This window comes from Rhinoderma darwinii, chromosome 2 (genome assembly GCF_050947455.1).
Source record: "Rhinoderma darwinii isolate aRhiDar2 chromosome 2, aRhiDar2.hap1, whole genome shotgun sequence".
Lineage (NCBI taxonomy): Eukaryota > Metazoa > Chordata > Amphibia > Anura > Rhinodermatidae > Rhinoderma > Rhinoderma darwinii.
The window spans coordinates 465860829-465888144 of NC_134688.1; the positions used below are offsets into that span (position 1 = coordinate 465860829).

Genomic DNA, 27316 nt, shown 5'->3' on the forward strand with positions numbered 1-27316 from the left:
CTCTGGGTTAGGGTCAACACGGGGCAGGTTTTTAGACAACTGCAGAACCTCTTTAGGATAATCCAGTAGACCATTCCTTGCGTCCTGTGAAAAACGACAGATTACATGTTGTGCTCTAATGATAATTTGTGCCAAATGACAAACCCAGGTCTGTTTTATCTGAACTCGACTCTGCAACATCTGTAATCTAAGGGCACGTTCCGGTTGGAAAAATTAAAGCGTTTTTTTTTTGTGTTTAGGTGTCCAAACTTCTGCAGAAAGATGCGGAGAAGGAGCAGCAGATGAGGTCCGATATTCAGTGTATGAGACAAGAACTCTCCAGTATCAGTATGATGGATGAGTTTGCAAAATATGCCAGACTGGAGCGTCAAATCAACAAGAAGACCGACAAACTTAAGACGCACGGTAATATCCTCTGTAGTGCGCTGCGTTTTATATTGATATTATTATGCATTACAGGAAAAAAAGTTGCAAAAAATTCCAGCCATGTCAAAAAATTTTCGCGATAGTCTCAAAGTCATTTGTAACTTTTTGTTTACTTAGATCAGGGTCACAAATTTGCTGCAAGGCGATTGGATCTGCCGTAGGTAAGGGTCCAACTGGAACCACCAACTATCGGGAGAACAGAGTTTTCCGACCTAAAGGCCCTTTTACACGGGCCAATTATCGTGGCAAACGAGCGTTCCTCGGCTGACCGTTTCATTTATGCAGAAGAAAATATTATTGTTGTCGGCAGCACGTCTCCCTGTGTAAACAAAGAAACGCGCTGCCGACATGATAGAAATGTATGGGGATGAGCGATCGTAGTAATGATCGCTCGGCCTTGTACTAGCTCCTTGTTGAAGGAGCAAACGCACGCCGATCAACAAGCTGTTATGTTGATCGGCGCTCGTTTTTACGGCCAAAATTGGCCGGCGTAAATGGACTTGAATGCGTTTGGAGGCAGCCGCAAATAGCAATAGACCAAATGGGCAGCGGGCGGCCGTTTCTGTAACTCCCATACACTTCAACGGAGAGCGCCATTCGCATGTGCAGCTACCTCTCCAGTTATGTATGGCCGCCTCGGCACTCAGAACGGGGGCCATAAATGTCTGGAGTGGGAAAGCACATTGATTTAGTACTGATCTGCCCTGTGTCAGGGGTGACAAATTGATCATTTCCTAACCAAACTTCTGTGACTCCCTCTTTAACATTATCATCATCGCATTAGCAACAGTCAATCCCGTATGCAAAGTCTGAATTAGTGCCCAACCCTGTGCCATTGTGTGCAATGACCTCTTGCTGTGCAGGCCTATATACATTATGAAAGGGAGGTATACATATGTATAGTAGGCTGGCCCTGTCTACTGTCCACACATTGAGAATCCTCCGTTCCACCACAACATGTGAATTCACCCTATAAACTCATTGCACACGGTAAACAGCTCTTATGAAATTCCGAATGTTACCGTATTTTTTACTGTATTATTCCCTATGGTGTTCTGCAGCGGTACTTTGCGTTCTATATACTTCCACCTGCGCCCAATAAGGCATGGTACTTTTTTTTTTTGGGCACACGAGCTGCATACAAAATCGTCTCTATACAAAGGTGGCATCAGAATAAAGTATAGAAACCTCTATATAGATAACATTCCCGCTGTATTAGGCCCCATTCTTCTTGTGTTATTCCTATCTTTAGCGTATATGCCAGAAAAAGCTCACAACGTATACGTTAAACGGATCCCGTGTATGGAATAGCATAGTCTACCACACTATTCCGTACCAAAAAAAAGAAGAAGGTAACCCAGCCCGATCGTAAATAGTTGCAATGATTCCGTCTCTATTACCATTACGAAAATCTTTACGCCCTGCGCTATTTTATCAGATAGATATGTTGGATAATCTGCGTGCGATATTGAGCTCTCCTGATCATCACTGAAGACCCGTCTCTTAGGCCCTGTGCACACGACCCTAGATTTCTTCCGTAATTACGGATCAGGTAATTACAGATGAAACTGCGGACCCATTCATTTCTATAGACCATGGGCACCTTTCCGTATATTTACGTATGTGTGTTCGTGCCGTAGACATGATCCTCAAAATATAGAACTTGTCCTATTCTTGGTCAAAATTGCGGCACAGACTCGCCCATAGAAGTCTATGGGATCTTCCGCAATCGCGGTGGCTATGCAGATCCGTATTTAAAACAGTGAAAACCCTTCCGGTCGTGTGCATGAGGCCTGAGCGGTGAATACATCCGTCACATTCCTGATACATTACAAGCCATTCTAAGGGGGATTTTACACTGGACGATTAGCGGGCAGCCGAGCGTTCATCGAACGCTCGTTGCCGATAATTGCTCTGTGTAAACGGGAACGATTAGCAGATAAACGCGCAAACGCTCAATTATTTGCTGGTCATATCGTTTTAATATTATCGTCGGCAGAAAATCTCCCCTGGAGACGCGCTGCCGACATGATAATAATGTATGGGACGAGCGATCAGAGTAATGGCCGCTCGTTCCCATCCATAGCTCCGTGTGACCGGAGCAAACGAGCGCAGATCAAAGATGTCTTGTTGATGAGCGCTGGATGCACCGGCCGCTTATCGGCCGGTGTAAAAGGGCCTTTAGTCTCTGTTCACACCTCGTTATTGCTGTGGGATCCTACAGTCTGGACGTACACCTAAAGTATATACTATGTTTGAAAAGTTTTTTTGTATCTTTAGTATTCGCCTACACTCCAGAACCCCCAAAAAAGTATATGTTAAAATTTAGGGTTTTTATATTGGAAGTTAAAAGCGGACGGATACAAACCTATGGGTATACATTTATAGTCGTCCAAAATAAAACCCCATATATGTTTGATGTAGGGCACAAACCTGTTGTGGACGGGGTCTCTTCTCCACATACACAGTCTGATTGTAATCTCATTCGTTGTATCGGGTAAATGAAGCCGTGTATCATGACAAGTATTTAAAAGGGTTGCCCAAAATAACCCGTGTCCACATGGACGTCATAGAGCGTTGACCCATTTAATAGAGTGCAGAGTTGCTGCAAAGAGCAGTTCCTGCTTTGTGGCATGCCTACAAACTCCCTGCGTTAGCCACTGATCTCCAGGGATTTCATCTGCCGGACCCGCATCGATCGGCTGTTGGTCAACCCCTATAATACCTGCACCCCTACATACTGTTAGATATTTTGATATATGAACTTGCCACAACCTAACTGATGCCAGCCACATGGCAGTGCCCCTACAGTAGTTCTGTAGAAAGATAATACTGAGGATTCTTCACTCTGACAGACATAGAAGAACGGAGGTTGGACCTCTACCAATCCTATATTAATGGAATTTCTTAGCAATAAGCACCACTGTATGGTAGAGAACCCCCTTAAATGGCTCACATTGAGATGAGTGGTCATCCATATAACGTGTGTGTGTATGTGTATATATATATACACAAACAACACACTGTATAGATATAAAATACGTTATGTAATTATATAGGATATTGTTCACCCTACTATAAATTCTAGGAACATTAGTCACAGAACCCGGAGGTGGCTTCTAATATTCTCAATAGTTTATAATAGGAGGACGTTATACTTATATAAGACACTTCCGCTGCTGCAGAACCACTTTATAAAGAGGAAGCGATTGTACACCTTTGAAATAGTTTTGTTTTTTTAATAAAAATGTGTATCAGGGTGTTTGGTGAAACTTTCTAATTACATTTTATTCAAAATAATTTTTACTTTTTGAGATACAGCTGCTTTATATCCTGTATACAGAGCAGCTGTATCTAGCGCTGAGACCTGAATCCGTCTGGTCAGCGGGACTGACGGGTTCAGTGTCAGCGGGTCCTGCGTGTGAGATCGAGCTGCTATCGATTACATCTAAGTTCATAACGTAGATGTGATCGATTACAGGTGGATCCTGAATGTCAGAGAACGGCAGGACCGGCTGACACTGAACCCGTCAGTCACACTGACCAGACGGATTCAGGTCTCAGCACTAGATACAGCTGCTCTGTATATAGGATATAAAGCAGCTGTATCTCAAAAAGTAAATATAGTTTTCAATAAAAAGTATTTAGAAAGTTGCACCAAACACATTTTAAAGGTGTACATAGCCTATAATAATATGAAGGCCAGGGCTCTACGGCAACATATTGCGCTGCAATCTCAAACTGGCATTCGATATGCAACACGTAGTTGTATGAAGTTGGGGGAGGATCTTTAATTGGATTTTTTTTTAGATCAAGAAATGGCTGATGCATGACTTTGCATGTACACGTATAACGTCAGGCAATACCACAGAGTAAAATGCATTCTATATTGCAATGCAATTGATTGTACATTCACACACGCACACGTGTTTAACCCCTTCTCTTTGCAGCCATGTTTTGGATTTTCACTTTTGCTTTTTTTTTCTCCCCCCCCTTCCAAAATCCATAACTTTTTTTATATTTTTTTCATCGATATAGCCGTATGAGGGCTTGTTTTGTAGTTTTTCACCGCACCATTAACTGTAACATATAACGAACTTGGAAACTGGCCAAAAATTCTGTGTGGGTGGAATGGGAAAAAAACAGCGATTTCTGCTTGTTTTTGGGGTATTTAGTTTTTACACGTTCACCGTGCGGTAAACGACATGTTAACTTTATTCTGCGGGTCAATACGATTACGGTGATCCCAAATTTATATAGTTATTTTTTATAGGTTTTACTAATTTTACAAGGAATAAACCGTTTGTTAAAAATATAATTCATATTGTCGCCATATTCTTTGAGCCAGAACTTTTTTATTTTTCCGTCAATGGAGCGGTATGAGGTCTTATTTTTTGCGGGGCGATCTGTAGTTCTTATTGGTACCATTTTGGGGTACATGAGACTTTTTGATCAGTTTATTTCATGTTTTGTGGGAGCTAGGGTGACAAAAAAAAAAGCGTTTTCATTTATTTATTTTTTACGCCGTTCACCGTCATAATGTTCTATTGTAATAGTTCAGACTTTTACGGACACGGCACTGCCAGTTATGTTAACGGTTTAATATTTTTTTTTGCATTGCTCTATGGGGAAATGGGAAAAGGGTGGTGTTTGCAATTGTAATTTTTATATATATATATATATATATATATATATATTAATAAACTTTATTTAACTGTATTTAACTTTTTTTTTTTTATTGGTCCCCCTAGGGGTCTGAACCAGTGATCATTGGATCGTTTGCACGATGTACTTCAGTACTAATGTATTGCTGTATATCGTGGTTCTGTCAGTCTCCAGTACAAACATGGCAGACCTGGGGGCCTTTATTGACCACGGCATCTAAGGGGTTAAACGAGTTGGATCCCGATTGTTACATTGAGGTCTCGTCTGTTTCCAACAGCCAACACAATGAACTTATGGAGCAGACTCCGCCTGTGAGTCCACTCCATACTCCCTAACCCGACCACTACCATATATATACGGCGGATGTCGGGAAGGGGTTAAACAGTAGAGCCCTGGCGTAAGGTGGTTCCTCATCTGCTAAGGCATCTATTAGTGTATGTTCACACGTAGCTTAAATACTGCGGATTTTTCGCAACAGATTTAATTAGAACAAATCTCATCCACACGCTGCGTAAAAAAAAAAAGACGAAAAACGTTCAAAAATCGACCTGCGGTGCGTTTCTCTTTAATCCGCAGCATGTCAATTTATGTTTTAAAATTGCTGCTTTTCTGTTGGAGGTTTAGCAGATTTGCGATTTTTGCGGCAGAAAAGCTGCGAATAACAGAGGAACGGCATATTACAGAATTGTAAGAAAAGAAGTTCTCGAATTTGTAGTTCATGGGGAATTGAATCATTTACTAAAACAGACATGTCCGGAGAGCTGACAGGTCCTCTTAAATATATTGCCATATGCAAGGGAAGCATATTGCAGCTACAGGTCCACACTACTAGTAGCCAAAATGGCACAATTTTTTTTTTTTTATGTGATATGCTTCCCTTACATATGGCAGCATACGAAGCTGACAGATCTGTGTTTTCTCCAAAAACGTAATTTTTTTTAACTGTATTTTGAGCCATTCCGAGGTGGATCTGCCCTTGTGCGTTGAATCGTTGTCTTGAGCTTCAGATCACAGACTCATGACCAAACATTCTCCTTAAGGCCCCATGCACACGGCCGTGCCCGTAATCACAGCCTGCGATTGCGGGCACGGCCGTGGACAGTCGCCCGCATTTTCGTCCCGTGCCCCCATACAAAGTATAGGGGCACGGCCCGTAAAAATAAAAAAATAGGACATGTCCTATCTTTTGCGGTACACTTCTACGGGCAGATAAATAAACGGGAAGGTGTCCATGGACAATAGAAGTGAATAGGTCCGTAATTGCGGACCGTAATTGTGGCGCGCAATTATGGACGATTTTTACGGTCGTGTGCATGGGGTCTTAGACAGCAGATCTGTCAATTATGCCAAGTCGTCCGGAAACGGTTCGGACATTTATGGCGAATTCGAGGGATATGCCACGAATGTCTGTTGTAGGAATACCCTTCAACATATTTGGGGACAAACCAGCAAATTTGTGTTCTATGCAGTTCTACATTGTGGCTTCAACAGAGAATATTTTGGGGAGATGTTTATACACATTTGGCTCGATCTGTGCCAATTGCAAACTTTAATTTTCTTTCTCGGCCATTTAGACTTCCTTTTGTCGTTTGGCAGTACACACACACACACACACACACACACACACACACACACACACACACACACACACACACACACACACACGTCTTGCTTGACACATGACCACAATGCCAGTGATTGGCTGTCACAATCACATGTCGAGTGCGACGAGTCATCGGTAGGGCCAAGTATACGAAGGCCCACAGAACCCTCGGTGCTGGAACGGCTGCGGATCTGAAAGGTCAGTATAAGAATTAGTTATTTTGACCCCTATGTATTACTATGTTTTGCCAAGATGTCAGAAAACCCCTTTTTAATACCACCAAGACATGACTGTTCATATGATGTCACTGTGGCTGCAGCTATCGGCCCTAATACCCCTAGTTTCAATAGAGCAGCAGAGTGTGCAGACGGTAAGCACCTCTGGGCCGGGGGCATATTTCATATATAAAGTATGTTGGTAATTTGTTTATTATTTCAAAATAAATTTTTCACTCCCGTTGTTACAAGTCTAAATGTACATTAGATACAGTGCCCAGATTACGGTCCGTTGGGGCCCTGTATCTAAGCCTACAATGTGGTAGGCTTAGATACAAGCCATAGGTGTCATACTGTTTGCTGTGCCCTGTATCTAATCCTAGCACATGACAGGCTTAGATACAGGGCCTATGTGTGAAATTGTCTGCTGGGCCCTGTATCTAAGCCTAGCACATGGTAGGCTTAGATACAGGGCCTATGTGTGATACTGTCCGTTGGGCCCTGTATCTAAGCCTATCGTGCGCTAGGCTTAGATAAAGGGCCCGGCAGACCGTAATTGGTTCCAACCATCAAACATTTTGTTAATTGGTCGGAACAACAAAAACATTTTTTTGGGATGTCTCTGATAACTCGGCATTGAACCTGTTAAGGACTATGCATTGTAAATGTGCGGCGCATGGTCCTGGGCTTTAAACCCGCACGCATGTTTGTAGTGCTTAATCCCTTGGAGATGCAACCAATTTAAATGTATTTTTTCCTTTTCGTTTTCCCATCGTTACATTCCAAGAGCCATAACGTTTTATTTTTTTTATCAACATAGTCATATGAGGGCTTGTTTTTTGCAGATTGAGTTGTATTTTTTAATGGTACCATTTAAAGAGACTCTGTCACCACATTATAAGTGCTCTGTCTCCTACATAAGGAGATCGGCGCTGTAATGTAGGTGACGGCAGTGCTTTTTATTTAAAAAAAACGATCTGTTTTCACCACTTTTATTAACGATTTTAGCTTTATGCTAATGAGTTGCTTAATGGACAACTGGGCGTGTTTTACTATTGACCAAGTGGGCGTTGTACAGGGGAGTGTATGACGCTGACCAATCAGTGACCAATCAGCATCATGCACTCCTCTCCATTCATTTAGTCAGTGCATAGGGATCCTTTTAGATCGCTATGCGCTGTTTTATACTAACACATTAACTATTGTGATGTCTATTCACAATCCCTGCACTTCGTTACTGTTTCTGTGGTAGTTACAGCAGATGATGCGTAATCTCGTGAGATTACGCTGTAAGGGCGGATTTACACGAGCGTGTGCGTTTTGCGCGCGCAAAAGGCACTTAACAGCTCCGTGTGTCAGCAGCATATGATGCGTGGCTGCGTTCTTTTTGCGCAGCCGCCATCATGATGACACTCTTTGTATGTTTGTAAACAGAAAACACGTGGTGCTTTTCTGTTTTCAATCATACTTTTGACTGCTGTTGCGCGAATCACGCGCTTCCCACGGAAGTGCTTCCGTGTGGTGCGCGTGATTTTCACGCACCCATTGACTTCAATGGGTGCGTGATGCGCGAACAACGCACAAATATCGGACATGTCGTGAGTTTTACGCAGCGGACACACGCTGCGTGAATATCACAGACTGTCTGAACGGCCCCATAGACTAACATAGGTCCGTGCTAGGCGCGTGAAAATCACGCGCGTTCCACGGACGTATATCCCGTTCGTGTAAATCCGCCCTAAATTACAGGTTACACCGAGATTACGCATCCTCTGCTGTAACTACCACAGAAACAGTAACGAAGTGCAGAGATTGTGAATAGACATCCTGTGGAATGTCTATTCACTGTCTAAACACTTCAGTATTGTTAATGTGTTAGTATAAGACAGCACATAGAGATCTAAAAGGATCCCTATGCGCTGAGTAAATGGAGAGAAGTGCATGACGCTGATTGGTCACTGATTGGTCAGCGTCATACACTCCTCTGTACAACGCCCACTTGGTCAATAGTAAAACACGCCCAGTTGTCCATTAAGCAACTCATTAGCATAAAGCTAAAATCGCTAATAATGTGGTGAAAATAGATTGTTTTTTTAAATAAAAAGCATCACTGTCACCTACATTACAGCGCCGATCTCTTATGTAGGAGACAGGGCACTTATAATGTGGTGACAGAGTCTCTTTAAGGTACCATATAATGTACAGAGAAACGAAAAAAACATTTTCTGGAATTGAAAAAAACGGAAAATTTTGACGGAACGTCGAAACGGAGCTTTGATCCAGCTGTGAACGCAGCCTTAAATGTGTACTGTGTCGCCATATTCTGAGACCCACAATGTTTTTTATCGATGAAGCGGTGTAAGGGATTGTTTTGCGAGACTATACATATTATATAGCAAAACGTCTGAAACAAAATAAACCCAAGGAACCCATTTTAACACGTTATTTTAGGGTAAATGCACTTATTTTAAAAATGAAGAAATAATGTGTTTTTTATATTTAGATTTTTTTTACAATTTACTGCTTATAAAAAAATATTACTGTAAAAAATAAAAGTAGAAAAAAAACAGCCCTATATATCACGAAAAAAATACAACAGAACTTATTTTGGTAACCAAATAGAAAAAGTAAAAAATGTATAATTTTTTTCCTTTTTCTACAATTTACCATTAATAAAGCTGAAAAAGAAAAAAATATTACTGTAAAAAAAAAAAAAAAAGTATGAAAAAAACAGCCTTATGCGTCATGGAAAAAAATTGTGCAAAAATTATTTCCGTGACAAAACAAATAAAAAAAATTCATGGCCTTTAAAACCACCGCGTGTGCAAAATCACTTGAAAGTGCCTGGTCGTTAAAGTGGTATTCCAGCCTCCAGCATTTTTCAAACTATCCACTGGGATCCGACTACTGGGACCCCCACTGATCGCCAGAACGGGGACCCCGTTCCCCTTAGCCACAAGAAGGGGGCTTAGGAGGAGTTTGAACGGAGTAGAGGACGGGCATGCGCTGTGCCGCCCCATTCAAAGTCTATGGGGCTGATGGAAACAGCTGAGCACAGCAAATAGGGGAAAAATGGTAGTTGCTGTAATAACCCTTTTAAGGGGTTAATCATCTGTCAGATATGGCCCTTTTATGGCCCGATGGTGAAATATATTGAAATTCTGGTTTGAATGTCTGCACGCCTTCCCAGCTATGGACGACTGGTTAATAGAGGGGCTTCCTGAGCACTATCCAAGTGCCCATATGGATAGACAGCCCCTTTAAGTGATGGGCAGACTGCGGGCAAATGGCCGTTATCTACTATCTTACACCTAATTCCTTATTACGATGATTAAGGCCCAGCACTCCGGACTGATCCCAGTAACCTACAAACAAAAGGGCCGTGATGACCATTAGCACAATAATTGACCAGGGGTAGAGTAAACTATGAGCAAGTGTTCCTGTGATTACTTCCGGCACCGGGCGTCTCATGATCATCCATTATTTATGTAGCACAACAAGCCACACGATAAGGAAACAAATTTACAGTTACAATACGGTTAAACGTGCGCTCACGATCGGCATTATATGTATTGTAGTGAGGGAAACCGCGTTTGTTTAGGCTTTTATTGTATTCTTTATTTCTCTCTTTTTTTTTAAAAGAAAAAAAAAAAATCGCATCAAAAAAATTGTGCCAATTGTGGATACAGCCCAAAAATGTATTCAAACAGGGCAGAAGGGTGCGACAAAGAGACGCAGACATTTTTTACTTTTTTTTAAGTAATAGTATGTCAGACAATGGCGATATTGTAAGGCCTTGTGGTATTGGTAATTTATCAAATGTTCTACGTCTTTTGGCATAGAAAAGTTGCAAATGGCTCAAAAGTTAAAACAAAGTTGCAACACAAGTGGGTGGAGCTTAGTGGAACGGGGTGGGTAGCAGAAAATGACACTGTAAATTATATCTACGGCAGCTCCTGGCGCACGGACAGTGTGCACCTCTTAAAGGGGTTATTTTAGATGTGAACATTTTTTAAGTAAGAGCTGGAAATGAAATAAATAAACCAAAAAACCAATACTTACCTATCCTGACGTTCCGGAGGCACTCCCGATGCTTGTTCACATGCATGTAGCGTGTAACCGCTGCCGGCAATGTAGCATGTAACCGCTGCCGGCAATGTAGCATGTAACCGCTGCAGGCAATGTAGCATGTAACCGCTTCCGGCAATGTAGCATGTAACCGCTTCCGGCAATGTAGCGTGTAACCGCTGCCGGCAATGTAGCGTGTAACCGCTGCCGGCAATGTAGCGTGTAACCGCTGCCGGCAATGTAGCGTGTAACCGCTGCCGGCAATGTAGCGTGTAACCGCTGCCGGCAATGTAGCGTGTAACCGCTTCCGGCAATGTAGCGTGTAACCGCTGCAGGCAATGTAGCATGTAACCGCTGCAGGCAATGTAGCATGTAACCGCTGCAGGCAATGTAGCATGTAACCGCTGCAGGCAATGTAGCGTGTAACCGCTGCCGGCAATGTAGCGTGTAACCGCTGCCGGCAATGTAGCGTGTAACCGCTGCCGGCAATGTAGCGTGTAACCGCTGCAGGCAATGTAGCGTGTAACCGCTGCAGGCAATGTAGCGTGTAACCGCTGCCGGCAATGTAGCGTGTAACCGCTGCCGGCAATGTAGCGTGTAACCGCTGCCAGCAATGTAGCATGTAACCGCTGCAGGCAATGTAGCATGTAACCGCTGCCGGCAATGTAGCATGTAACCGCTGCAGGCAATGTAGCATGTAACCGCTGCAGGCAATGTAGCATGTAACCGCTGCAGGCAATCGGAGGGTTCAGCATTGCTCAGCGATCATGTGTTGTATTTCTGGCATTCGTCACCACGGAGTCCCGCTGGGCCCTGTGATTGGCTGCAGCAGTCACATGCTACATACATGTAAACAACCACCTATGTGCCAGATCGCCGGGCACAGGGATAGGTAAGTATTGATTTTTTGGTTTATTTATTTCATTTCCAGCCCCTCCCCAAAAATTTCACATCCCGAATAACCCCTTTTAATAAATTTGTCGCTTCTTACTCCATCTTGTTTCCTATGAGGACTGGCCAGTCTTCATAAATTCCCTCCATAATGTTTGGATTTTGGTCATTTTCATCCACATGTTGTATTTGTATATATATATATATTTTTTTCACACCCAAAATTTACTGTATTAGTATTAATTAGTAGTGGAACTAAATACCACCAGGAGAAGAAAACTGTAGGGCCGGACCTTGTTGCCCATAGCAACCAATCACAGAAGAGCTTTAATTTTTCCTGAGCAGTGTAAGAAATAAAAGGTGAGCTCTGATTGGTTGCTATGAACAATATTTTGTGCCGTTGGGGCTAAGAGTGCTGCGGACCTGTCCCCATACTATTCTTACACAGGAGAGCGTTGTATAATGACAGATCCGCTTTAAATTCTTTTTGACAATAAAAAAAAAATTCAATTGAATATACAAGCCAATAAAAAATTTTGATCGTAAAGGTAAAAATTCATATAAAAATGTAAATGAAGGCGGGAGTAATTTGGATAATAAAGCAAGGCAGGCTCCAGCAAATCCTTCACATCCCCTGTACTTAAAATCTCACATCTCCAAAGAATGAAATAATATATAAAAAAAAATTATGTGTATATATATATAAAGGAATTCCGTCCAAAATAAAATTCTACTACGAAATAAATGTCTATCTCGTTGTTTTATCCGCGGTCTCCATATTGGTTCTCATCGCTCAGTCTTCTGGCTTTTGCTGTTTCTGGATTATTGGACACGCCGGATTAAAGGAATTTCACTATCTGTATATACAATGGACAGATTAGATGGACCTCCTGGTTCTTTTCTACTGTCCTGCTGTATTCCGCTTCCATGTGAATAGCTGGACCTGTTCTTTTAGTCTTCGCTCCCCCGGAGTTGATTGTTTTGATATAACAGCGTTATTGTCTGAGCGTCTTTGAATCATAAAGGGACTTTGTCTTGCGAGAGCGCTCACGTTAGAATGGGAATATAAGTAAATAAAGCGGATTCACTGAAATGTCCTTGTAAATAAGGGTTATGCCCGATAGTCTGGAGAAGGTGAGAAGTAACAGCAGGAATCATCACGTGAATATTCCTCTGCACGCCTCAGGCCAAAGTCACGCAGATAATCACAACGCGACACCAGGGACTCCTTTTTCAGCGTTTCTTTTCCCTTACACCCTCTGTTTTAGGCTTCGTTCACATCTGCGCTAGGGTCCCGTTCCGTCGGAGCTTTCCGCCGGAACGGCACCCTGATTGACACAGACGGAAACAAATGGTGACGGATCCGGTGCCAATGGTTTCCGTTTGTCTCCGCTGTGCAAGCGTTCCGTCGTTTTGACCGAATCAATACCGTAGTCGATTGCGCTACTCATTCCGTCAAAACGACAGAACCCTTACACAAGGGGGACGAGCAGAAACCATTTGCACCGGATCCGTCACCATTGAAATCAATGGTCATGGAAACGGAAACCTTTGCGTTTGTGTCAGTCAGGGTCCCGTCCTGACGGATAGCTCCGTCGGAACGGGAGCTTGGCGCAGATGTGAATGAAGCCTTAGCCACATGTTTAACGTATGAGTCGGAAATGCTCCCAAAGCAAACGTCAAATGTATGGATAAGCTCTTATTATAACGATGGTGTTGGGCGGTGTCCGTCGGGTATACCGTTTTTTTGCTGGATAGAATAGTGAGTAGACCGCGCTATTCTATCCAGAAGCATCCAATAAAACCTATGAGGGGGGGGGGGCGCATACCACTGTATGGCATCCATTATAGGAATAGGCTAAACGTATAGGTCTGGAATCTCCAGTGACGTAACTGTCCGTATACCCCTGAGCCCCCTGTCGTCCCTCACTCCCCCAGCCCCTGTCCATTAGATGTGTGCGCGGTTCCATTTTGAGACCCACCTTCCATCCATACACAACATGTTACATCCGTTTTCAATTATATTGTATTATAATTTTTGTTGCTATCCTTGTACACACAGGACGTACACATCTAATAGGTCGGGCTCAGTTCATATCATAGTATGTCAACACATGCAGTCTATGTGCCTGGAAAGGTCACGGTGCATATTACAAATTTAGCCGTAGGCTCCATGCACTTGACGTAGGCCAAAACAGTGTCCTTTTGGCCTTCGTCAGTGCGGTTTGCACTGGCATACTTTTTTTTAATTATTTTTTTCCTGCATAGGGAAGTGCAGCAGATTGCGCTTTCTTATACAATGGGCCACCGCAGCAAAATAACATACCACACGGTATAGGTTCTGTTTAACATTGTGGTTAATGACCGATGTATATGGCTATACAAAGGGATATGACGGGGAATACTACTGACCTATACCTCCGACGCTTAGCCCCAATGCAATGTGAACAGAGCCTTATTTGTGAATCATTTCATAAGAAATAGACCGGGTGCCAAGTCATTGGCTCCAAATGGGGTATCGTCTGCTCGGCCTTTGAGGTCGACTGTAAGGCCAGAGCCTGGGCCCACCGGAGGGTCCTTTAATACTGTGGTGATCCAGTCAGACTTTGGGCCGCAGGTCTAGGTAAAGTTCATCCGCCCCCTCCAGATCTTCTACATAATCCACCCAGGCAACACTGCCCCATTCACTGGAATAGGGTTATGCTGCAATACCAGCACTGCTATGTCTGATAAAATCCAAAACGGCCATTCCTTCCGATTAGATATCAATAAATCTTCTAGTGTTATGCCGTCCGTGTTTTTTACCTAATAGGAAAACTTTTTATAAGTGAATCCAAAAATAAATGTCCAGCTCCATGCATCTTTTTTACAGGATTAATACTCTCCCATACCAACGCTTCCCTGGTTCCACGCCATAGGGTGCATAACATAAAATACAGTAACTGTGCCTACATGAGCCATTTATATAAACACTGCTGATGTCTATTACACTTATACTTCTTCTTCCCCCCCATAATGCCACTGGAGGGAAGCGGTAGTCTGAAAGTCCCGGCAACAGGATGGCACTAATCACTGTGGCTGGCACTAATATGAGGGAACGTTGTGGTGGACACTAATTTGTGGCTGCCTTGTCTCCTCCTCTCTGGAGTGCCAATCGGTGGAGCAGGAGACTCACATTGAACATTCACCGATGAGAAATTTATGACCTATAATGTCTCTATGCCATAAATGTCTTCAGATGGGAATACCCGTTTTAGTTTTATTGTGGCACTTGGGAGCGGTACAATCTGACATTGTGGCCCCTAAACCAGAAAATGTTCTGCCCCCTGATCTGACGTCATAGTCATATGGTCTATGTTTTTTTTGTACTGTTACTAGTAAAGGGGAATACGTGTGAATGATATAACGTTAATGGCCCTTTATTGACCAACATCCCAATAGTAAAAAAATATCAAAATCATGTTGGGTTTAGGGCTGGGCAATTAATTGGGAAAAAAACTAAACCGGAATTTAGCGCAATTAACTGACGTCATCTTGCACATGTCGATTTCTTATTTATTCTCTTTCACCATTTTCAACTGTATCTGCGTCCTCAGGACGCAGATACAATTGAATCCAATGGTGGAGCAGGGAGCCGTAAGTTCCCTGCTCTACCATTCACTATGTATTGCCGGATTCTCACGGCTCGGCGCAGACAGGTGCAAGGCGGTGATGTCATTGCGCCTGTCTGCGCTGAGCCACGCAGGCCAGAGGAATCTCCTCCACTCATCATTGGAACGGGGTTAGGTGAGTATGTATTTTATTAGGCACTATTATGGCTGTGTGGGGGAAGCTATAGAGGCATTATACTGTGTGGAGGGCAGGTATGAGGGTATTCTACTGTTGGGGAAGCTATAGGGGGCATTATACTGTGTGGAGGGCAGGTATGAGGGTATTCTGTGTTGGGGCAGCTATAGAGGGCATTATACTTTGTGGAGGGCAGTTATGGCAGGCATTATACTGTTTGAGGGCAGTGTCAGGGGGACAATATAATGTGTTGGGGAAATATACTGTATGGGGAGCACTTTGGGGGCAATAAACTGTGTGGGGGCAGTGTCAGGGGGTATATTATATACAGTAGTATACTGCAGGATCAGGGATTAAATATTCAATGGCGTAGCATTCAAATAGGGGGCGAGGTATGCAAAAAAAGCGTGGTCTACATAGATGTTCATTAATCGTAATCGAGGTTACATTACGATTGGTTTTGATTTAGGTCATAATCTCCCAGCCCTAGTTGGGCTCACGGGAGAAATGTTTTATGTCTACAGCCAATTTTACACAATTTATTATCATTCATATCTGAGGGATTATTGTCCGTTGTGAATACGTAAAACCGCAATCATTGACCGCGCCATGCAGATATCAATGATCCCATGCATGGGTCATATAGAGGAGGGCTGACACGGCGTAGGGGTCATGTGACTTTCGTTTATCATACATTTATGGATACGCCATAATTGTAAATTGTCCTAAATAAATATAGACTTACTATGATATTAACCCTATGTATGTCTCCTTGTTAAAGAGGCTCTGTCACCACATTATAAGTGCCCTATCTCCTACATAAGGAGATCGGCGCTATAATGTAGGTGACAGTGACGCTTTTTATTTAGAAAAACTATCTATTTGAAACCACTTTATTAGCGGTTTTTAGCTTTATTCTAATGAGTTTCTTAATGTCCAACTGGGCGTGTTTTTACTTTCGACCAAGTGGGCGTTGTACAGAGGAGTGTATGACGCTGACCAATCCGTGACCAGTCAGCATCATGCACTCCTCTCCATTCATTTACACAACAGCATCGCGTTCTTACTAGAACACGATGTGCAGCCACATACACACACATTAACGTTAATCAAGTGTCCTGATAATGAATAAAGCCTGGACGTCATGTGTATTCAGAATCCTGACACTTCTGACTCTTTTCTGTGAGATTTCCAGCAAGTGAAACGAAATCTCGTTTACCTCGTAATCTCGCGAGATTACGCGTGGCTTGCTGGAATCTCACAGAAAGATTCAGAAGTGTCAGGATTCTGAATAGACATGACGTCCAGGCTGGAGGTCATGTATATTCATTATCAGGACACTTGATTAACGTTAATGTCTGTGTATGTGGCTGCACATCGTGTTCTAGTAAGAACACGATGCTGCTGAGTAAATGAATGGAGAGAAGTGTATGACGCTGATTGGTCACTGATTGGTCAGCGTCATACACTCCTCTTTACAACGCCCACTTGGTCGAAAGTAAAAACACGCCCAGTTGGGCATTAAGAAACTCATTAGCATAAAGCTAAAAATCGCTAATAAAGTGGTTTAAAATAGATAGTTTTTCTAAATAAAAAGCATCACTGTCACCTACATTATAGCGCCGATCTCCTTATATAGGATATAGGACACTTATAATGTGGTGACAGAGCCTCCTTAAATTTGTAACTTCCTGTGTTTTATTCATTTTCCCTCTTCTTTTTGTCAACAGTAAAAGGCCGGACATCTCAGCTAGCGAAGATCAAGTGGGTGGTCAGCATTGTATTTTATGTATTACAGGTAGGTGCACTACGGTTCAAAGTCTCAATGCACTCTTCTTTAACCCTTTCATGACCAAGGGTCATTGATGCCCCTGTGTCCAGGTCAAATTTTCCATTTTTGATATGCACTTCTTTAAACAATAATATCTTTGGAACCGCTTTGAATATCACAACAATTTTTACTTTGTTTTTTTTTTTACAAGACTTATGAGGCTTTCATTTTCTAGATTAGTTTAATTAATTCAGTGTTTTTAATTTTTATTATGACAAATCACTGAAAATTAAAAAAAACAACACTTTTTTGTAATTTTTTATATATATTTGTGTAAACGAAAGAAATCCCACAGCACTCGATGGTTCCAAAAACTATGTGATTTATTCAGTCAACAGCTGCAACGTTTCCGTCCTGCTATAGGACCTTTTTCAAGCATCCTCTGCTGTAACTACCACAGAAACAGTAACGAAGTGCAGGGATTGTGAATAGACATCCTGTGGAATGTCTATTCACTGTCTAAACACTTCAGTATTGTTAATGTGTTCGTATAAGACAGCACATAAGGATCTAAAAGGATCCCTATGCGCTGAGTAAATGAATGGAGAGGAGTGCAGGACGCTGATTGGTCAGCGTCATACACTCCTCTGTACAACGCCCACTTGGTCTAAAGTAAAAACACGCCCACTTGGGCATTAAGCAACTCGTTAGCATAAAGCTAAAATCGCTAATAAAGTGGTGAAAACAGATTGTTTTTTTAAATAAAAAGCACTGCTGTCACCTACATTATAGCGCCAATCTCCTTATGTAGGAGACAGGGCACTTATAATGTGGTGACAGAGCCTCTTTAACTGGTTGAAGACGCAGGACTAGAATGCTCGTCCTGAGCGGCGGGTCGTTGCCGCATTAGGACGAGCATTCTCGTCCTGCAGTTAAACTGTCACCGCTTGTAAACAAACGGTGACAGGACAGTGACTTCAGCTGTCACAGACAGCTGAGCATCACAGCTGTCGGCGGTGGGACCAATCACGGCTCCCCCCCCCCCCCGTGGATCGCTGTGATTGGTCAGTCACTCCAGACTGACCAATCACATCAGAAAAGTGAATTGCCGCCCTTCCTCTGTGACGGATCTCCTCATTTCTGTCACAGTTGTGACAGTTCTGAGGAGATCGGACCAGAGTGAATTTAGTGCGTCCCCTCACAAGTGAAATACAACACACAACCCCTTTTTTTAACCCCATAGAACTCCACAATCCACCTCCCCTCTCCTTTTGGGAGACCTGTCAAAAGTTACTTCGTTTGTTAAAAAAAAAAAAAAAATAATCTCTCAAAAGAATCGATAAAAATTATAGGTAGTAGTGTAGGATATATATAGGTGATATAGTACGTTATATAGTATATATATATATATGTTATAAATATACGCTATATATATCGTACGCAGACATCCGAAAAAGTGTTAACCCTTCCTGCGCTGACGTTTTAGGCGCGATTTTTTGTTTTAGCATAAAATAAAAAGTTTAAATTTAAATAATCTAAAAATTATTAGTAGTCGTTTAGGTAGGTTACATATATACACACACACGCATACACCAGGTTTCTGACGACTTTTCAGACGTCGTTTTTTTATTTGTCATAAAATTTTAAAAAAGTTTAAAAAAATTGTTAAAAAGTATAAAATTATGGCTAAACAGAATTACACTGTGGAGGAGGCCTACGCCATGCTGTGTTCAGACACGGAAACCGCCAGTGAGGATGAGGAACACTTCCTTATTTTGTCATCCTCTAGCGATAGTGAGGAACCCCCACAAAGGCGGAGTAGGCAGAATGACAGTCACTCAAGTGACTCCAATTGGGTGCCCCCAAATATTTTTTCACCCAAAATTCCTGAATTCACTTCTGCCCCAGGAATAAAAATTGATACCACTGGGTACACGGAATTAAATTTTTTTCACATTTTCTTCACGGAGGAATTGGTGAACCTAATGGTCACCCAAACAAATATTTATGCCGAACAGTATCTGGCCAGTCACCCCGCATCATATTACGCTAGAGGCCAGATGTGGCATCCAACATGTGCTGCAGAAATTAATAAGTTCTGGAGGCTCCTTCTTAATATGGGGCTTATTAAGAAACCCACCATACGGTCCTACTGGTCGACCGACGTTCTGTATGCTGCCCCAATGTGCAGGGCTGTAATGGTGAGAACTCGGTTTGAGGCAATATTAAGATTCTTCCATTACACTGACAACAGCCAGTGCCCTCCGCCTGGTGACCCCAACCAGGACAGATTATTTCAAATTAGGCCGCTTATTTCACTTCTGAGTGAAAAATGTTCAGAGGCATACACCCCTAATAAAAATATTGCCATAGATGAGTCACTCGTGCTCTTCAAAGGAAGGCTACGATTTAGGCAATACTTGCCAAGTAAAAGGGCAAAATACGGGATAAAAATTGATAAGCTCTGTGAGAGTGAAAGTGGGTACACTCAGATTTAGAATTAACGAGGGAAAAGACTCCCAAATCTGCCCAACAGTGTGTCCCCCTGTCCTCAATACAAGCGGCAAAATTGTATGGGACCTTTTGTACCCCCTGTTAGATAAAGGTTATAACCTTTATATAGACTATTTCTATACTAGCGTCCCACTGTTCCACTGCCTATTTGATAAAAATACAGTCGCCTGTGGCACAATACGGAGGAATCAAAAAGGCCTCCCCAAAAATTTGGTCGACCAGAAACTGAGACCTGGTGATAGCAGGTCATTGTCTAATGGGACTGTGATGGTGACCAAATTTAGGGATAAAAAAAGATGTTTTTATCATCACGTCCAGCACCCCTGTTCCAGTAAGAGGGTGTAATGCCACCGCCCTCAAGCCTGTGTGTATACAGGAATATAACCAGCACATGGGTGGCGTAGACCTGGCGGATCAAATGCTACAGCCATACAGCGCAATGAGGAAGTCCCGCGTATGGTACAAGAAGACTGGAGTGCACCTCATACAAACCGCGCTGTACAATTATTTTATTATTTATCGGAAGTCAGGGAATCAAGCACGGTATCTTGAATACCAGGAAAAAGTTTATAAAACAATTACTTTTCAAAGACCGAGCAGAAGAGGCTGCAAGCACATCCCATAGCAGCGAGGCCAGCAGAATTGTATCAGGGCAGCACTTCCCAAGTGAAGTGCCCCACACTGAGAAAAAGAGAAGACCATACAAAAAATGTCCCGTCTGTTATAAAAACGGAATGCAAAAAAACACGGGCTATCAGTGTGACACTTGTCCTGATAAGCCAGGATTGTGTATCAAGGACTGTTTTCGCGCCTACCATTCCTCCCTAAATTTTTTTACTTTTTTTTTTTTTTTACCCATTTTTGGCCTTTCATCCCTATTTCCGGTACATTATTGCCCATTTAGGAATTGGAATTAAACCTCAAAAAATAACTAAATACTTCATTATACCCCTAGATGAATACTGAAAAACTAAATACTTCATTATACCCCTAGATGAATACTGAAAAACTAAATACTTCATTATACCCCTAGATGAATACTGAAGGACAGTGTTTTCTGCTCAGTCACTTCAAAAAGTCTGCAAATAAATTGTGCCTGGAATTCATCTAACTAGGCCCAAAAAGCCACAAGGCGCTCCTTCAGTTTTATGCTCTCCCGTAATTCTAGCTAAAAAAAACGACATGGTCAACATAATCACTATACCCGTAAATGAATACTTTCAGGGTGTAGTTTCCAAAATGGTGTAAGTTTTTTGGAGTTTCCACTGTACTGGCGCCTCACTGGCTTTGTAAACGTGACATGACACCGAAAACCATTCCAGCAAAATCTGTTCTCAAAAAGCCAAATGGCACTACTTCCCTTCTGAGCTCTGCCGTGGGTCCAACCAGCAGTTTATTACCACATATGAGGTATTCCCGTAATCAGGAGAAGTTTCTTTACAAATTTAGTGGTTCTTTTTCTCCTTTATTCCTAGTAAAAATTAAAAATGTCTAAGTTTTTTCAGAAAAAAAGTTGATTTTCATATTCATAGCCGAATTCCACTAAATTCTGCAAATAACCTGTGGGGTGAAAATGCTCACTATACCCCTAGGAAAATTCCTTGAGGGGTGTAGTTTCCAAAATGGGGTCGCTTTTGGGGAGTTTCCACTGTTTTAGTACCTCCAGGACGTTGCAAACGCGACATGGCACCGAAAATCATTCCAGCAAAATCTGTGCTCCAAAATCCAAATGGCGCTGTTTCCCTTCTGAGCCCTGCCGTGGGTCCAATCAGCAGTTTATTACCACATATGAGGTATTACCGTAATCTGGAGAGGTTGCTTTACAAATTTTGGGGTTCTTTTTCTCCTTTATTTCTAGTAAAAATTAAAAATGTCTACTTTTTTTGAGAAAAAAGGTGGACTTTCAATTTTACAGACTTTCCAATAATTTTAGCAAAAAACCTGTGGGGTTAAAATGCTAACTATACCCCTCGATAAATTCCCTGAGGGGTGTAGTTTCCAAAATGGGGTCACTTTTGGGGGATTTCCACTGTTTTGGCACCACAAGACCTCTTCAAACCTGACATGGTGTCTAAAATATAATTCAAAAAAGGAGGCCACAAAATCCTCTAGGTGCTCCTTTGCTTCTGAGGTCCGTGTTTCAGTCCAAGAGGACACTAGAGCCACATGTGGGATATTTCTAAAAACTGTAGAATCAGGGTAATAAATTTTGAGTTGCAATTCTTGACTAAAACCTTCTGTGGTACAATTTTTTTTTTGTCACAAATTACTTTTGGCAAAAAAAAATGAAATTTGTAAATTTCACGTCTATTTTGCTTTAATTCCTGTGAAACGCCTAAAGGGTTAAGAAACTTTTTGAATGCTGTTTTGAATACTTTGAGGGGTGAAGTTTTTAAAATGGGGTGATTTATGGGGGTCTATCTAGTACATAAGGCCTTCAAAGCCACTTCAGAACTGAACTGGTCCCTGAAAAAATAGCCTTTTGAAATTTTCTGGAAAATGTGAGAAATTGCTGCTAAAGTTCTAAACGTTGTAACGTCCTAGAAAAATAAAATAATGTTCAAAAAACTATGCAAATATAAAGTAGACATATAGGGGATGTTAACTAGTCACTAGACATATAGGGGATGTTAACTAGTCACTAGACATATAGGGGATGTTAACTAGTCACTAGACATATAGGGGATGTTAACTAGTCACTAGACATATAGGGGATGTTAACTAGTCACTAGACATATAGGGGATGTTAACTAGTCACTAGACATATAGGGGATGTTAACTAATGTCTTGGTGACTATTTTGTGTGGTATTACTATCTGTCTTACAAGCAGATACATTTAAATTAAGAAAAATGCTAATTTTCACAAATTTTCTCTAAATTTTGGGGTTTTTCACAAATAAATACTGAATTTATCGACCAATTTTTTTCACTAACATCAAGTACAATGTGTCACGAGAAAACATTCTCAGAATCGCTTGGATAGGTAAAAGCGTTCCGGAGTTATTACCACATAAAGTAACACATGTCAGATTTGAAAAAATCGGCTGTGTCCTGAAGGCCAAAACAGGCTGTGTCCTTAAGGGGTTAAACCCATTCCAGGCTGTCAACGTTTATACACGTGCTAACTGCAGTTAGAATGTATATAACCGTATGGGAGTCGTGAATGGGGTTAAAATGTAATTTCAGTAGGATTAAGGCTCTCTTGTACATAATGGAGCATGACAGCTTTGACCGATCCTATTGACTTATTCTGGGGTCTGTCAGGTTTCCGTCACGGGTCCTGTATTTTTGACAAAAATGCAACAAAATCTTTGCAGTTTTCACATTACCCACTGAGCCCTAACAATATGCTGATATTTATGGTCTGTTTTCAGCATGTGCTGTGTACACTGGAGGCAGGGTCAGCAGTGGTCCCATTATCCTAGAATGAAAAGTAACTCCTCCATTATACGGCTGGAGGCAAATAACACAGGATCCACCATTGGCAATAGGTGATGGAGACATCATGATCGGCGCTCGTTTGCTCCTGTCACACGGAGCTATAGATGGGGACGAGAGGTCGTTACTCTGATCGCTCGTCCCCGTACATTATTATCATGTCGGCAGCGCGTCTCCCTGTTTACACACCAAGATGTGCTGCCGACAACAATAATATTTCACTTTTTTAAAACAATACAACCAGCAGATGATCGAGCGTTTGCTCGTTCATCTGCTTATCGCTGCCCTGTTTACATAGGGCAATTTTCGGCGACGAGACTTCTATGAATGCTTGTCTGCCCCATAATTGCCCAGTGTAAAACCACCTTAAGGATCTGAGGGAATGTGACTACGGCCACATTGTGATGGCTAGGGTCACAGCATCTCCAAAACGGCAGGTCTTGTGGGGTGTTCCTGGTATGCAGTGTTTAGTACCTACTAAAAGTGGTCCAAGAAAGGACAACCGGTGAACCAGCAACAGGGTCATTGGTGCCCAAGGCTCATTGGTGCATGTGGGGAGTGAAGGCTAGTCCACCTGGTCCGATTCCACAGAAGAGATACTGTAGCACAAATTACTGAGAATGTTACTGCTGACTATGATAGAAAGGTGTCAGAACATGCAGAGTATCGCAGCTCGCTTCGTAGCAAAGGACCGGTTAGAGTGCCAATGCTGTCCCCTGTCCCTGACGAAATTGCCTACGATGGACACGAGCATCAGAACTGGAGCATGGAGCAATGGAAGAAGGTGGCCTGGTCCAATGAATCATGATTTATTTTACATCATGTGGGCGGCCGCTTATCTGGGGAAGAGATGGCACCAGGATGCATTATGGGAAGCAGACAAGCCGACGGAGGCAGTGTGATGAACTGGGCAATGTTCTGCTGGGAAACCTTGGGTCCTGGCATTCATGTGATGTGACATGTAACACCTACCTAAGTATTGTTGCTGACCAAGTACCCCATTCATGGCAGCGGTATTCCCTAATGGTCGTGTCCCCTATCGGTAGGATAATGCCCCCGCCACATTGCAAAAATTGTACAGGAGATCAAGTTGATGACTTGTCTCCAAGTCCAATCCATGGAGGCCACACCTCACAACTTACCGGACGTAAAGGATCTGCTGCTAATGTCTTGGTTCATTATACCACAGGAGCCTTCAGAGATGTTGTGGAGTCCATGCCTCGAAGGGTCAGAGCTGTTTTGAAGCACCTACAAAATATTAGGCTCATGGTTTTATAGCTAATCGGTGTGTGATCGCTTGCAATTATAGGCCCTAAGCCTGAGGCTGCACTATCGAGAAATTCTGATGACAACATATTCCCTTGTAATTCATCAGGTGCAGTGTTGTCATAACCTTTTGTTGATCCAAATCACTAAATACAATATCTACATCTTCCTTGGCATGAAGAAAATAAGTTATGTGTATATGTGGTAACATCTGTGACAAGAAGTCCTTTTTTGGATCCAAATCTGACGAATCACAAGGGGACGTGTTGTCATTAGAATCTCTCAGTAGTGCAGCCTCAGGCTTTTTGGCCTGTAACTTCAATCAATCATATATCGGCATACCTTGAAACACTCCCTTTAAGAACGTTTCCTCTCACCTTATAATGCAGACACGTCTTCCTACATCCCAAAGCAGTTTTCTTAGTATGGTCACAACAGTTGTTCTAATACCCATGCCAACAGGAGCAGCTGGCACTGAAATCCCTTCACTGACCATCACTCAAATACCAGTTTGATCTCTATGATTATCCTGATTTCAGTCCATGTAATGCTGGCTACAGATCTAAAGATGCAGCAATATACATCAGGTCAGGTGAGCCTTCCCATATTATGTGCACTGATCTTTTACACTCTGGCTGAATATTTGCATTGTCCCTAACAGAAGATTCTTGGCGAGTTGTTCATAAATAGGTTACCCTATGAATAATTTTTATACCAAATGTCCAAAAATGCAGTTAATAGCTGTTTTTTTTAAGTAATTTGCAATGCTTCTACCATATAAAACATACACTTTTTTCATCTTGTTTTGCTTCCCTGTGTACCCCTTGGTGCTGCAGCTAATCTGTGCTGGTGGGGGAGGGGCTCTGAGCAGAATTGGTCTCCTTCAGGGTTGCTAATTGTTTGTAAATTCACGAACAGTCCGTACAAATAACAGACTTTTTCCAGTGTCCGTAAAAAAAATTGATTCGTACGTGATTTTTTTCAAAGTTGGAGAAAGTTTAACAGATTATCGAGATTCTAATTATCTTAATTTTGGAGATTACAGGACATGCTAATGTGTTTATAGCAGTATTCTGAGCTGTAGACATATATCAGTTATCATCTTTACCACTCCTTTTGGTTTTCTAATTTGGCCGTAAATTTTTGGAAGTTGTTCAGTAAAAAAGAAAAAATCAGGTTGGCAATCCTGGTCTCCATTCCCCTCTGGCAGCAGATAGTGAAGTTCCTTTTAACCTACCCTGCAGAAGGAGTCTCCTCAGCTATACTGCCAACCCTGCAGAAGGAGTCTCCTCAGCTGTACTGCCATCCTACTACAGAGGCTCTGTTCCTTCCCTGACAAGCAGGCCAGAAAGTTATTGCTATTGGCTCCTCCACAGTGAACAGAGGTTCCCATTGCAGAGTACTGGTTGTAGGCAGAGTAACTGAGCATGTGTGTCCACCAGCACTTAGCTCATTAGGTGGACATGCACATTGTTATACACTTCGAAACACCAGGTGGCGCCATACTATGTGAGTAAATGTCATACATTTTCATGGGAAAAGCTGAATTCTTTCCATGTCAAAATAAGAGTATATGTTTATTTGGAAGCTGAGCTGTGTGAAGGCTAATTTTACCCTTTCACCTATGACAGCACCCCTGGAAAGACCACCCATTTGCTGGACAGGAAGCCTGAGGATATAAAAATGGACACACCTCCCCACACACCCAGTCGGGTTTCCTGTCCTCTAGATGGGATTGTCCTGTTAGGAAAAAAGCACTCCTCCCTGGGTTGCAGACCCCCTAGCAGGTTCTTACCTTTTCTCCCTGGGGGTGCTCTGGAAGGTGTAATTCTTCTCTGGGCGGAGCAACCTTAAGTCTGGGGACGGTTACTCCCTCCTCTCCCGGTCCATCGCTTCCCTCCCTGGAGGGGATTTTAGGTCCCACAAGGTGAGACCTTCCTCTGGCGGGAGAGCGGTCTCCCGGGGTCATACTCTGTTCCCAGCGTTGGTGCCGGAGCAGAGGACCTCTCAGCCAATCAAAGGCCTATTTAGGCCTGAACGATATGGAGCCTCAGTCTCCAGCATCTCCTCCCATAATGGAAACGCCAGGAGAAGCAGCAGGACGCGCTGACCGTTCGGATGCCACAAGATGCTCCAGTCCGGTACTTGAGGAGAAGGCAGGACATTTATAGGGTAAGACAAACAAAAAACCTCTCTCTTTGCTAATACTGACCTCTTCTCTTGTACCTATGTTTAGGCCAGGGAAGGTCCTAGAATGAAACTGGATAAGACCTAAAACAAGGAATGCGCACTTTGTAATAAAAAAAACCAAACTAGCAGGCTCTTATAATAAAAAACTTTGCCAGAATTGCTTAGATAAGATTATCACTGAAGAATCTACAAATCTGGCTTCAAGCATTAGGCTTCATGCCCACTTCAGTCTTTTTCTTCAGGGTGCTAGCCGTTTTTCTGACGGCTAGCACCCTGACCCATTCATTTCAATGGGGCCATGCACACTTCAGTTTTTTTTTTTACGATCTCGTTGCTCCGTTCCAACAAAAGTAGAGCATGTCCTACTTTGGTCCGAGATTCCGTGACTGTGTAGCCCATGCAAGTCAATGGGGCCATCAAAAACACTGAAGGCACACGGAAGGCATCCGGGTGCCGTCCGTGTGTGACGGAGCTGTTGCCTA

At 42.5% G+C, this 27316-nt stretch overlaps 1 protein-coding gene across 2 annotated transcripts in view; it reads left to right on the forward strand.

Annotated features, from left to right (window-relative positions):
• GET1 (guided entry of tail-anchored proteins factor 1) overlaps positions 1-27316 on the forward strand; it is a 67650-nt gene that overhangs the window by 2176 nt on the left and 38158 nt on the right. For both annotated transcript variants that reach the window (XM_075854612.1, XM_075854613.1), the window contains exons 2-3: positions 240-405; positions 17385-17452. In XM_075854612.1, the coding sequence (XP_075710727.1) occupies positions 240-405; positions 17385-17452 (234 nt within the window). The remainder of the gene's footprint in view (positions 1-239; positions 406-17384; positions 17453-27316) is intronic.